At 40.3% G+C, this 13854-nt stretch overlaps 1 protein-coding gene across 1 annotated transcript in view; it reads left to right on the plus strand.

The window, feature by feature from the left end:
- Nucleotides 1–7509: 7509 nt before the first annotated feature.
- fn1a (fibronectin 1a) overlaps nt 7510–13854 on the plus strand; it is a 29973-nt gene continuing 23628 nt past the window's right edge. The window contains 9 exon segments of the mRNA XM_020614894.1: nt 7510–7783; nt 8654–8779; nt 8941–9075; nt 9202–9333; nt 9547–9684; nt 10431–10589; nt 11048–11245; nt 11451–11633; nt 11973–12149. Of these exon segments, the coding sequence (XP_020470550.1) occupies nt 7654–7783; nt 8654–8779; nt 8941–9075; nt 9202–9333; nt 9547–9684; nt 10431–10589; nt 11048–11245; nt 11451–11633; nt 11973–12149 (1378 nt within the window). The 5' untranslated portion in view covers nt 7510–7653.

A 13854-nucleotide genomic window follows, 5' to 3' on the forward strand; every position in this document is an offset into this window, starting at 1 on the left:
ATGGAGCCTTGTTATTAAGGGCTTTGTATGTTAGGAGAAGGATTTTAAATTCTATTCTGAATTTTACAGGGAGGCAGTGGAGAGAAGCTAATATGGGAGAGATATGATCTCTCTTGCTAGTTCCTGTCAGTACTCTGGCTGCAGCCTTTTGGATTAACTGGAGGCTTTTTAGGGAATTATTGGGACATCCTGATAGTAAAGAGTTACAGTAGTCCAGCCTGGAAGTAACAAATGCATGGACCAGTTTTTCAGCATCACTTTGAGACAGGATGCTCCTGATTTTTGCAATATTGCGCATTTGCCTTCTTTTACTTTTTCTCTCACACTTTCAGCTTTTCTCCTCCCATTCATCCATTTAGTCTGCCCCCCCACCTTCTATTTGGCAATCAAGTTATGACTCTAGATTCCTCGCCAGCGTTATGGCGTAACCACGGAGCCCCCACCCCCAACTCTCCCCTGGCACCTTGTTATATATTATATAGAATCATATATTATTACAGAGTTGTAACTTCACAAAATCATGAAAAAAATCTGTCAATGTGCAAATCTGTGAATTTCACTCTGTTTTAATTTTTACTTATTTACATCTTACCCTATTTTGATCATTGGTGAGGAAATAAATAAATAAATAAATGCAATAAAATAAAAAGTAAAAAATGGAAATAAGTAACGACTTTGAAGTCATTCTATTATTATTTTATGATTTCTTGCATAGACCCTGTTTAATAACTTGCACAAAATGAGGATGTTACATATGTTAATTTCCAGGTCAGACAGGGTAAAGCAGGGTCCGATAGGCCATTGTCTGGGCTCATCAGTCTTTCTCATGAATCTTCCATACAAGTAGTCCAAAGAGCACTTTGTCCATTCAACCACCAACAGGAGGGAGGGTGCTTTTTCAGCCTATGCTCATGAAGACAAGAGAAAAGTTTTTCCAGAGTCTGGGTCTGAACTAGAAAACTGAGGAGTCAGTATGATTTTAAATGGACCCCAAGTTAAAGTATATAAGAAATTACATGTACAGCGGTGTCTTTTCCTTGACTATAGTTTGTGAATGACTTGCTGCTTACAATTTCTGCAGACATACAATATGATACGTGACTGTTTCCCAAGTTAAAATGGTGTCGTCCTGATTTAGAAAATAACTTCTCTCTGTAAACATAGGCACCACCCTCAAGCAGCAGCAGAGTAAAGGTCATATCATCTTAAAACTGACACGTCCACTGAATTTCTGTAACATATGAGGATTAATCAGTCAATGAAACAGACAGAAGGGGAAGTGCAGGGTACAATGGAAAATTATTATTATTTAGCTGAACAAGTGAATTTTTTGCATGAATATCAAGAACATTAATCATCACTAACCTTAATAACAATGCTTTTTAAAATCATATCAAGCTTTTTCCCCTGACTTGATAATGATGCTGTGTTCAAAAAAATCTTTAAGATATTTAGATCAGTTTTATTCAATTAATCATTTTATACGTATAGATGTTCTTCATAGTTGCCTCACTCTCACAACAGGAAAAGTTTGAAAGCAACTGCTTTTAGAGGCAGTGTTGTATATTTATGATAATTATTAGATGCTTTATTGTAGGTGTGTTTAATAGACAATCAGCTGGCTGCTAGGGGAGTATGCAGGAAAATGTACTTGGAAATTTTGCTTCTACAGTATCTGTGAGGACACTCATTAACATAATGTCCTTACACCCAATGTCTTAAATTCAAACCAACCCTCACAAAGATACAAATACATACAAACAACAACCACTGATGTCCTCCCAACCAGCTTGGATTCTCTGCCATAGTCGACAGCTTAATGCAAAATGTTCAGTGACCGGGAGATAAATCGAATGCTGCACTGAGGACATCATCTGTTTGTTTATGGGGGTAAGATGGAGAAATGGGATGAAGGAAAGAAGAAACAAGGAAAGTGGGGTGTCATGGAAGAGGGAGAAAGGACACAATGGGAAGTAGAATAAAACAGGATGCATTCACAAACCCAGAGTAAGCAAACATAACCCACTTTTGCCTGCTTAGTTTGCTTAGCCCACAGTGTGTTCACGGAACAATCAAACACTCACATTGCTGTTTGCTTTCAGAACACAGCTGCTTAGTCTATGGTTGAGGTTTTCAATTAAGTGCAGCTTACGTGTATTAAGCTGCACTTAATGTGTCAGCACTGGCTTGTGTTAATTCTTTCTTGGATCTCTAAAAACCCATCTCACTGACTTAGGAAGAAATGGCACTTTTAAAAATAGCAACCTTCATAATCTGCTTGAAGTCAGAAAAGGTGTGAGTGAGGTAACCTCATCAAGAGTGGGTCATGTTAAGAATAGGACCCAAACTCACACTGCCCTAATTACCAGAATCCCTGAATTAACATTTTTAAAACACCATTTGTTTTGTAGTGTTAGCAAACTGTGCCAGAGCAGATGAGACTCAGAAAACTCATGTTGCAACAACTTCCAAACTGCAGCTGAATGTCACACTTTCCACATTTGAAAAGCACAAACATTGCTCCCATGACAGTAACAGTGGAAATTATCCATGAGGTGTACATGACACATTTGGAAGTTTCATGTCAATCTATAAAAATTGAGTGGGTAGAGATCTGAATCACTCATATCCGTGGCGTTCTGCTGTGGAGGTGGTTAGGGGCCATGTTTCTCTCACGCCCTCTTGGACTTCATATAATTTTCCTGCACATCTCCCCAGCAAACCACTGAGGTCATGCAGAGTGGGCAGATATGTTAATCTCCTGGGCAGGCAGAGGTGGGGGACCTCACAAAACCATCTTTATTTATGCTGTTTGCCCAAACAAAGATGATGAATCTGCATCATTTATGCCCCTAAAACAAATTCATACATTACATTCAGTTATTATACCTTTACATATTATACAACACAGTACACCACCTCTGTGTGTATTGTAATATGATGATGAACCACTAAAATTAGCCTCTGTGATAGAGACAGATGTTGACATGTGGTTAAAGAATTACAAGGCAATTATTTACCTACTCAGTGATTTTTGCTGCATGTTAAAGCAGGTCAGAACAGTTATAAATACTGACATGCTTTTGGAGCCAGTCAAAGAAAAACCACCCAACACAACTGTGGAGGCCAAACTCTTAATCAGTCCATCTTTCCTCAGACTGTGACCTCATCTCCCTTGAGGATGAGTAGGAAGAAGAGAGGAATGCAGGGGGCAGGAAAACAGATGACATGTTGACAGAAATTAGAAATGTATTAGTTTCTTTTTGTATAATTCAAGATTTTTTTAAGACACACTTAAAAAAAAACAAATGTATCATATAAAGTACACACAGTTTGGGAAAACTGGTTGGGACACAGGGGCTTTCACAAACACAGTAGCTGTGCTGCTTTGCTGAGGTGTGAAGAAGCCAACATGAGGGACCGCTCTGTGCACACACACCCCTGCCCCCTTGTGTTCCTGGAACTTGATTTTAGTACTACCTCCTGAGGGGTGCTGAAATGTAGTTCTGAAAGGCAGCTCCAAAGAAGGCAGGCTTTCAGATAGGAAGCAGTATGTGCTGCACTTGCAGGGTTGGGTACAGCACCAGGTGCACACGCGCAGATGGCGCACATGTTGGGCACCGGTTAAGGTTGGTTACATTAAGGACACATTATGGTAGGTTCCCTTTTGTTGTCCCATTTTATACAGACTTTGAATGAGATGGCCCCTAAAATGTAGCACAGCTTTACAGAACAATTGTCTTCGAGCTACAATAGGTCTCTGTATGCATTCTCAGACGCTGTGTGTGTTGGGTCCGCTCGGCGCGACCTGCCTCTCTTCCATCTTTCTCTGCTCTCTCGATCCTGCGGGATCTGCACCTCAGCTGTGTTACTTTCAGTAATTAGCGACTCGTTTGTCGGTGCGCACAGCTGGGGTGCATCCCAATGATTACCTTCCTCCTTATTTATACCTCTGGCAGATGCTCCGTCATCGCCGGAGCATTACCTAACATAACTTGCATACCCCATAACAGCCCGATATTCATGGTATGTATTGTGCGACATTTTGCTCTCCATGCTGACAGTTCCTGTGCTGTGGATTTCCTTTTTCATTCGCCACTCCTCCTGGTTAGTTGTCTGTTCACCTGTCCATCCTGATCCTCCCACTCTCCTGGTTTCTGCCGTTAGCTTGTCTACTCCCTTGGTCGTTCTGGTCTCCTCCACCATCTCTGCCCTACTTTTGTACATGGACTATGATACGTTGTTTTGTTGTTACTGTGCATTTCCCACCATTAAACCACCTTTTTACTAGCACCTGGGTCGGCAATCTTGAGTCCTATCTCAGTTCTCCTTCACCCTCCTGGTGAGGGGGACTAACCCAGAACGCTGTGATACAGAACAATGGGACTTAGTCTGTGGAAAGACAAGGGAATGGATAAAAAGATAAAGAAAAATGCCCTACAGAGTTCCCACAGACACATCAGAATGCTAAAGATGGAGGGCAGGGGGTTCGGACAGGGGAATGCAAAACAGTGGAAAATGCTATATAAGTAGATAAGTCCCCTCCACAGTGTTACGAATGACCAATATCCACTGCCAGGGTGAAACATTCATGATGCTAAAATCACACTAAACAGAAACAGAAAACAAAACAAAAAGGTGAAGAAATGATTTTGAAAGTCACATTCTGAGTTGAGGGAGGGTTGAGAAGGAAAAGTTGGCTCAAAATGTGCAGCAGCTGTGACCCCTCTCCTCACCCTTGTCCTGTTTCTCAGAATGGTCATGCTGAATGTGTTGAGTAATTCAGTCACAAAGTTACAGTATGAATTTCACACATCAAACTTTTCTAGGTCAAATTTCTCAACTTTCCATTCACTCTCAAGATCTCCCCACACTCCCAGCACTCCCAGTTATTCATACCTCCTGTAGCCTTGAACACCATGCGAAACCTTCTCCAGAGATGATTGTCTAAAGGTGAGAAGCAAATGCTAGTTAAGGCAGACATCAAATGATGGTAACATAACATCTCTCTACACTCCATGGATTTCCTGATATGCATAGGATAGCCCACATTGTCTTGGTCACCACAGCTTGAGCGATTCGATTCGCTTACTGACAATCTGTTTTACTGCTGGAACAGTTGTGCTCATGACATTACAGAGGAAATAAGGGTACTCACTGGGTGATGTTTTTCATTTCTGTCAGGGCTGCAGAGCTTTAGAATGTGATCTCTAAACCACTCAACAAATTAAGTACACTATCTCAAATCCTCCTTTGATAAAGGCATTTATCTTTTGAGTTTATTTATCTCTGCTGTTTAAACAATCCATGTCTGGAAAAGTCTAACTCATATTCAGCCCTACCCTCTGGTGGTATTTCTTTATGTTTAGTGTTGACAACTTCTGACTGACAGGATATATAAGATGGAAGTTTACACATTTGTCTTTTTTAAACTCCATCTCATTGCTATGCAGGTCTAACAGATTCCTATTAACCCACCTGTTATGTTCATTTCTCAGGAACAGCAGTGATGTTCCTCGGTTAGTTTTACCATTACTAACCAGTTCAATCACTATTTAGTGTAATGGTGTTCTTTACCTCTCACAGATTATGGTTCAATGAGGATAATGCACTTGTTTTTCATAAAAAATGCATGTTAAAACTTTTTTTATGTACATATAAAATAGATTATTTTTACATGACATAGATTTTTTTTTTTTATTTATTTTACATTTTGAAATCTTTTCTTTTTATGAAGTGATGTTGATAAATTAACATGAGACACCTCTTCTGTTCAGGGTCAAATTGACCCTAAACACTATGTGATATAAACATGAAGGGGGAGGTTGCAAATATGTGAAATGAACCATTTTCATTTTATATGTTGATTACACCTATTAAGCCAAGCAGAAGAAGTTTCATACCAATAAAATACTTTTAACTATTGTTTTTATATTTTTTAACTGTACAACCTGTCTTTTAAGCATAAACTACAACATATATCGTATATGAAATTAGGTGACTTATTCTCACGTCACATTTTTTGAAGAACCTGTGCTTCAAACGAATGCTAAACCATATAAATAATATTATATTTAAATTGTAGGTAGATGTTAGGCATTTGAGACTGGCTATACACAATTGATCAGTGAAGCAGATTTAGTTAATTTTGTATTGTTAATGTGTGTAAATTTTCTTTTTGAGTTAGTTTCTTGGTTCATGGATGGGGGTGGTCCTGACAAAAAGACTAGACTGAAGCAGCAGCAGGTTTAAATACCTCCCTCTAGGCCTGGACTGCACCAAGTACCCAATACATTAATCCAGCTGAAGTGTTTGCATCCATTAATTCCACAATAGAGTCAAGAGAGTAAGAGAACTGTTTCTGTTTTCTGAAACTGATGGACTCGTCATGCATGAGTGTTTCAACCCCTGAACTGTCTAGACGTGATTAAAGTCATGGTAGGAAGTTACAACTCATGGGGAGCGGAAACAAATGTGGGCTTTGGTAAAACAAAAGTATTACTGGGGCTTTTCACTTACAGTGTTCACTAGTTACAATATATACAACAAGCTGAAAGAAAAGGACAAGGAAACCTACTTAAAGAGGGATCTACTAAAAACATATATTTTAATATGTACAATACTCCATATGCCTTTGCCAGTAACAGTAAGAAGCACAGAGCAAGTTGTCACTAAGAGAAAACAGCAGACTGATGAAGAGCACTCCCCTTTAAATGATGTTGAAGACTTCAAGTAGACAATCAGAAAAGTGGGGGAGAAACTCACCTCTTGACTTGTACAATACAGAAATTAGTGCGTCACGCAGAGGTCATCTCAATGACCCCCGGAACATAAACACTTTCCAGACCCTGAAACTTCAGGCTGCTGGAGACTTTCCAGACACTGACGCCATGTGACCTGATTCCTGTAGATCACTTACCCAGACCTATAGACCAACACACTGCAGAGCATCACTGTCCTGCAGCAAGACTCTGATGCTTCAATGAAAATAAAATTGTAAGGCAACACTTGATAATAATACCACTTAGCAGTGAAAACGCATTTCATTTACAGATTTTTGATGGTAGGTATATGAATTTGCATAAGAGTAAAGTCTGGTTTCATAGTGAAAGAAAAACACATTTGGGTGTACGTTCCCTGTTCTACATACAGTAAACGCATAATTCGAAGCACAAAAGAAACAAAATTGGTTTAAATCAACTTTCAAACACACATCCCAACCCTTCAGATAATTTGGTTGTTCAAGAGAAGTAGCAGCTCAGCATCAGGATTTCATAGACATTTTAAAGTTTGTTTGCCTGCTCTTGCTGGTAGCATTGAGACAACCATGAAAAAAAACTCGTATTTTAAAAACAGCAAAATCATCATTGGTTCGTAAAGGTTTGTCTGCCTCACTTCTACTGTACATGCTGTGTGGGTTGTCGCTGTCTTTGTTGGACCTCCCACCTCCGGCCGAGAGCCATGCCTAGATAAATCACTCCCACACACGGTAACACACTGAGGCCGCAGCCTGGACACGGGCGCACTACACGGGGAGGTAGGAGAGCGGCATAAAGTAAGACTTGCACTGGAACCGACTTCTCTTCGTCCCTGGTGACATAAAAAGAACGTGCACAACCAGATTCTGCAATAATCGAGTGGCATTACAGCAGAATGTCCGGCGGGACCATAGCCAGGGTGCTGGTTGCGCTCTGTATCGGGGGCGCAGTGACCTGCATGCCCCAAGGGACGCAAAGAAATCGGAGACAGGCGCAACAGCATCACGTCTCTTCCGTTTCTCAGGGTAAGTTTTAAATGGTTTCCATTGATCATATTTGACATTTTTAGTTGTTGAGATGGAAAGCAGTATGTCCATAGGACACATCTTTTCTCTCTATAGTCTCTGTGTCAGTGTCTCGTGTAACGTAAATCAGTGGTTTAGGTAATTCCCTGCGTACTGGCTTGATACATTCTACAGAAATTATTATCAGTTGTTAATTTTTGATTCGGGGGTTAACCTAAACTTCAACAGTTTTTCTGATGTGTGTGAAAGCTGCAAGGATCAAAACGAGAGAGAGGGAGAGAAAGAGAGAGAGAGAGAGAGAAATTTATTGCTTCCATTCAAAACTTGAAAAAAGTTGCAAAAACGAGATGTCTGCAGCTTTGGGAGTCATGAGAAGTGAACAAAGAGCATGGGGGAGAGAAAGTAAACGTCTGTATTATCCTCCAGCCTGTGCAGCTGATTTATTCCTCTGCCCTTTGAAGTTAGATTCACATCCACAGTCAGTTTCACAGACATGGGTGAAGTCTTGTCCTCCAATAAAATGTTTATTCCAGTTTAGGGTTTGTTTGCTTTGTTAAAAAACACCTTTGTATCCTTTAACCCACAATGCTGACCAGTGGGATGTTTAGTTATGATTATGGCAAAACCATTTTGCAGTGGCCATATTTGTCTTTCCAGTCTGAAAAAGGATATGGTTCAGTAAGTAGGTACAGTGTTTGTGGGTGTGTTTGGGTGGAGTGTTTCTCTCTCTCTCACATTTTCCCTTTACTGTATGTGTTTTGGTCTAGAAGCAAAGTGGGGTGGTGCCCTTTCATTTGGCCTCAGGCTGCCTGATTCTAGCTTGTACCACTGTCTCATCAACTGTGTTCTCTCTCCTGTTTCTCCTTTTAGAGGGTTGTATAGAGAATGGCTACTTCTATGGCATTAATGACCAGTGGGAGCGAGAGTTTCGGGGCAGCCTTCTGGTCTGTACCTGCCATGGAGTCGCTGGCATTAAGTGTAAAAGCAAACCTCAAGGTCAGTTTAATTGTGGTGGTCTCAAATTTATTTTCTCTTACAATCTACAAAGGATGTCTTTTGCCTAATTTCCCAAATCAGGTTGTCTTCATTTACATACTTCTTTATTAAACCACACATGCAAGACAGACTTTTTTTTATTAGATTTTCATCTGTTACAGAGGAAAGGTGCTTCGATAAGACCAACCATCAGTCCTATGCTGTGGGAGAGACCTATGAGAGTTCCAGGGATGGCATGATATGGGACTGTATGTGTATTGGATCTGGCAAGGGCCAGATCAGCTGCACCATTGCCAGTAAGTGTGTTGCTTTTTGGTTAACAATGGGTGCAGGGCTCCTAGCAGGGTGGTTAGTTAATGGGAGAAATGTCTGAGTGTGTGTTTCTTTCTCTAACGATAATCTTTTTCCTTCTGTCTACCCAGATCGCTGCCATGATGGTGGGGCTTCATATAAGATAGGTGACACCTGGAGGAGACCTCATGAAACAGGGGGCTACATGTTGGAGTGTGTCTGTCTGGGTAATAACAAGGGAGAGTGGACCTGCAAACCTGTCGGTGAGTCATTCAGGCACCTACAATGTATTTACCAGGTGGATTAATGAATGGCTTGGGATAGTGGGTCATATGTTCTTTCATTGTAAAATTAGTTTACAAATGCCAGTGCAGCAGTTTAGGTTTGCCAGTGTGTTTTACACGAGAGTTGACCAGTAAATAAAGATTTTGGTTTAAAATTGAAAAAGTATTTCAGTGAGTATCTGTTTCTTGCAGCTGAGCGTTGCTATGACAACTCAGCGGGAACATCCTATGTTGTTGGGGAGACGTGGGAGAAGCCGTACCAGGGGTGGATGGTGGTGGACTGCACCTGTCTGGGAGAGGGACACGGACGCATCACATGCTCCTCCAGAAGTACAAAACACTATTATTTTTCTTTGTGAAATCGTTACCTCCTTGATTTATTTCCCCATATCCTTTTTCTTCATTAATCATTTCTTCCCTCTTCAGTTTCATTTTACGGTCACATTGCCTTCCTTCATTTGTATTTGAGATTCCTCTTCATGTATATTTCTGTATATACACAAATAAAATTCTGCCTGTCAAGAACAGAGAGAGAACACTGGGTCACTGAGAACCACACATGCAGAACATTTAACAGATTGCTGCTGAAATGTTGCAGTTTTTTTCAACATGTCCCATATGTACACACATCTGTTTCATCCTCATCAAATGTCACGCAGATAAACTCTCTGGCTTCACTGGCAGAACTAAACACAAAGTGCAGCTCATGATTTCAACAAGCTGTAGAGGAAGCATTTACCGGTTGTGGTTCCAGTTAAAACCGTTACTCACACCCTTAATGGTATTGGATTATGCAGCAGATGGTAATGAATGATATTCCCTGTTGGTTTGTCACCCCCCCCCATGCAAGACTTCAGGGTGACCTTGCAGAATCTTTTGTGGAAGTCATCAGCAAATTGTTATCATCCATCAATTCAACAACTTCTAAACAAATCAAAATGTACAAACACGCAAACAGCTGGTGACCAGGAACAATTATTCCTCAGCCAACTTTTAAGACCCGACCTACCAAAAAATACATTACTCTCTCAAAGTTTGTATGTGTTTAGAATTCTTTCTCGTCTCTCCACTTGTAGATCGCTGTAATGACGAGGACACTCAGTCCTCCTACCGTATTGGAGACACCTGGACCAAGACAGATGTCAGAGGCCACCAGCTCCAGTGTCTGTGCACAGGAAATGGCCGAGGGGAGTGGAAGTGTGAGCGACATACCTCACTTGACCACACAGGCCTGGGTGAGAACTGATAATATATCTGTACCCCTCTCCCCACCTCACTCCCCTCATTGTCTCCATGGAGAGACAAACGTAGACCAGAGACAGACACTGTGAGGAGTGAGAGATAAGAAATGCTAAGTGTCCCAAGTGCTGAAGTGAGAAAGACGTGTCTTGTAACTCGTGATCATGACCTGTGGGAAAGAGAGACAGAGATGGCAAGAGGGAAAACTGAAACATGGGAAAGTTAGCAGGAGAAATGTGCTTGAAGTGGTTTGAAGTGATTAAAGGGCAGGAGACAGAAACATATGCTTGATGTGAAAAAAGACTCAAATAGAACTTTATTTTTTCTGTAAATGGAACATAATCTCTCATGACGTTATTTTACTGTGTGTATATACGGTACATTCATACAGTACTCACTGATGGTTTTAGGTGACTCTTACTACCCTGTCTATCATCATCATGTTACATTTTAGGCACTGGCTCTCGTGTGATCACTAACATCCAGCCTGCGGTCTACCAGCCTTCCATTGTGCATGAACCTCCCCGGGAGGGTTCCTGTCGGACAGACGCTGGACTGACATACTTCACTGGTCAGCGCTGGATTAGGAATCAGGGAACCCAGCAGAGGATTTGTACCTGTCTTGGCAATGGAGTCAGCTGTGAACAGTGGGGTGAGAAATGTTCTTTACGAATTCATGGTAAATAATTACAGGCACCTACAATGGCCATAATTTTAACTGGAAAGGACGTTACCTATGGAGTTGTATGATTAAGCTGACAAAAAACATACAACCCCACAGATAAATGCAACTGTTTGATGCACTGAGCTCTTGATCACATGATATTTATGTATTTGTGTGTTTTCCTGTTGTTCAGATGGACCAGCTCCAGTGTACGGTGGCAACTCTGAAGGTCAGCCTTGTGTGTTCCCCTTTGTTCACAAGGGGAAGACCTACCACTCCTGTACCTCAGATGGACGCAGCGACAGACTGCTGTGGTGTTCCACCTCCTCTGATTTTGACAAAGATCTGAAATATTCATTGTGTACAGAGAATAATGGTGAGTACATATGTTAAATATTATTAAAGGTCGGGATTGTGAAGGAATTTTAAAGTGAAACTGTGATGACGAAAATGTGTAATTTGGAAGAGTATGGCAGAATATGTGCAGCTGTAATGTTGGCTAATTAACACCACTTTGGGTATCTTTTAGTTGTTGTCTGTTGTGCTCTATACAACTTTGAAGATAGAATTGTCTTTACAGAAAGACAAACAGTTAATGTTCTCATTCATTTTCATATATGTAATACTATGTAATACCTAAACCACAAAATCAGAAGTTGTATTGTGTTTGGATATTGATAAGTCAAAGTGATATCAAGTTTTTTTTCTTCAACAGCGATTGTGGTAACACGAGGCGGTAATTCTAATGGTGCTCTGTGCCAGTTCCCCTACCTATACAATGGGCGAAACTACTCCGATTGTACTGCAGATGGTCGTAGAGATGGCATGAAGTGGTGTGGCACCACAGCAAACTATGATGCAGAGCAGCGCTTTGGGTTCTGTCCCATGGCTGGTAAGTGAATGTGTGTCTGATGGAGAGAGAGGCAGAGAAGAGAGACTGCCTGTTGAATACTAGAGACTCCAGGTGTTGCTGCTGGAGGTGTTTGTGTGAAGCCGTGTGGTACTGAAAGGGATTTTATGCCGCAGTATTTCAAATGTTTTTCTGAAATCAGCTGGATCACCTCAGCAGTTTGCTCGCCCTGGGAATAACTAATATGATTAGCATGGGTAATTGGAATATCCCTCCCAGTCTTAAGTAAAACGTATCTCCACCCTGTCTGAATCAAGTATTTCACACCTACTTTGTATTAAGAGCATTCCTCCACAATGAAGAGTATTTGACTGCTGATTTTACTTAGTTTGCATAAAAGCTATTATCAGAGTGATGTTAGAAAGGACTCATGTCTAATGACAGAGACATAATCTTGTTAAAACACCTTTATTTATAGCATAGCCAAATTCACATTGAAGTCATTGTCGCCTTGTAACAAATGTGTTGTGGTGTTGTATAGGTGTCAATTAGATCTCCAGGTTTAACAAAAGACTGAAGACGGTGAAACACTAGGGGGTTGTTGACACTGCGCTAATGCCTGTGAAGGACTGATGAAATGGTAACGATGATGCCAGCATGCTGTAAAAAGAGTAGAAATGATTTAAATCTAGAGGAGTGGTCGCAACAAATGTGAGTCTTTGGCATTGCCGTGTTTGTCTTCAAAGGGGATTTAAGTGAGTAAATGCCTTCAAGCATAATTGTAGAGTAGCGCTGAGGTTTATCCCAGATGTTGCTTCAGTTCTGTTAGTGGATGGCATGTGCACAGTCCTAGTACAGTTAGATGTATAGAGCTATAAAACAGTATCCACACACAGAAGGAAGGCTAGCTCTACTTTAAACAAAAAACACTCTATGTTTAGTTAGATTTCAAAGTAGATAGTCTAATCTCTTTTGCAGCTGGCTGCAGAATATAGATGGTACACAGCTGATACCCCTCCCTCTTAGATAAACTAGCTTTTGAATTGTATGGAAAATGGAGCGCTGAATTAGTTTGATTTATTTTGAGAACTTAAACTTTAAGCTATAATTTTCTTCTGTGTTCATTCATTCATGCAGGTAGAAACCTATTTGACCTAGAGGGTATTGTTTTAGTTTTGCCCACAATGGTCAAACAGACAGTTAGGTTTTAAATAGCCACTTAGAGCCATTCAATCAATGGTGATATTACCCTTAGACGATAGTGATTGGTTTAAAAAAGTTAAATGCACGATTGATTGTAGGCTCTCAAAAGTTGTGTTTAGGCCAAATACACTCAGACTCGAGATAACCATGTGTAACTGGAACTGATTAAAGGAGTCCAGAGATCACACTGACAGGCCTCCAAGAATTTATCCACAAGCTGTAAAGACGCAAGAGAAGCACCTGTGTAATTAATTATGAGAAAATTCAAAGTGAAATTGCAACCAAACATTTTATAAAAACTGTTTTATGCAAAATTTAATGTAAAAAAGAAACACATGAATAAGTGAGTGAATATTTCAGATTAAAATTGTTTTCATTTGATTGTCTAAAACTTTGATGGATATTTGTTTTAATACAGTCATATTAAATTTATTACACTTCTTTTAATATTTGAACCACAACTGCATTTTCATCAGTCACGTAAGTTAAAAGACTAAAAATATTTTAATATAAAAATATGTTAAATTCACAGGAATTACGTGCA

Source organism: Monopterus albus, unplaced genomic scaffold, assembly GCF_001952655.1.
Source record: "Monopterus albus unplaced genomic scaffold, M_albus_1.0 scaffold153.1, whole genome shotgun sequence".
Taxonomy (NCBI): Eukaryota; Metazoa; Chordata; class Actinopteri; order Synbranchiformes; family Synbranchidae; genus Monopterus; species Monopterus albus.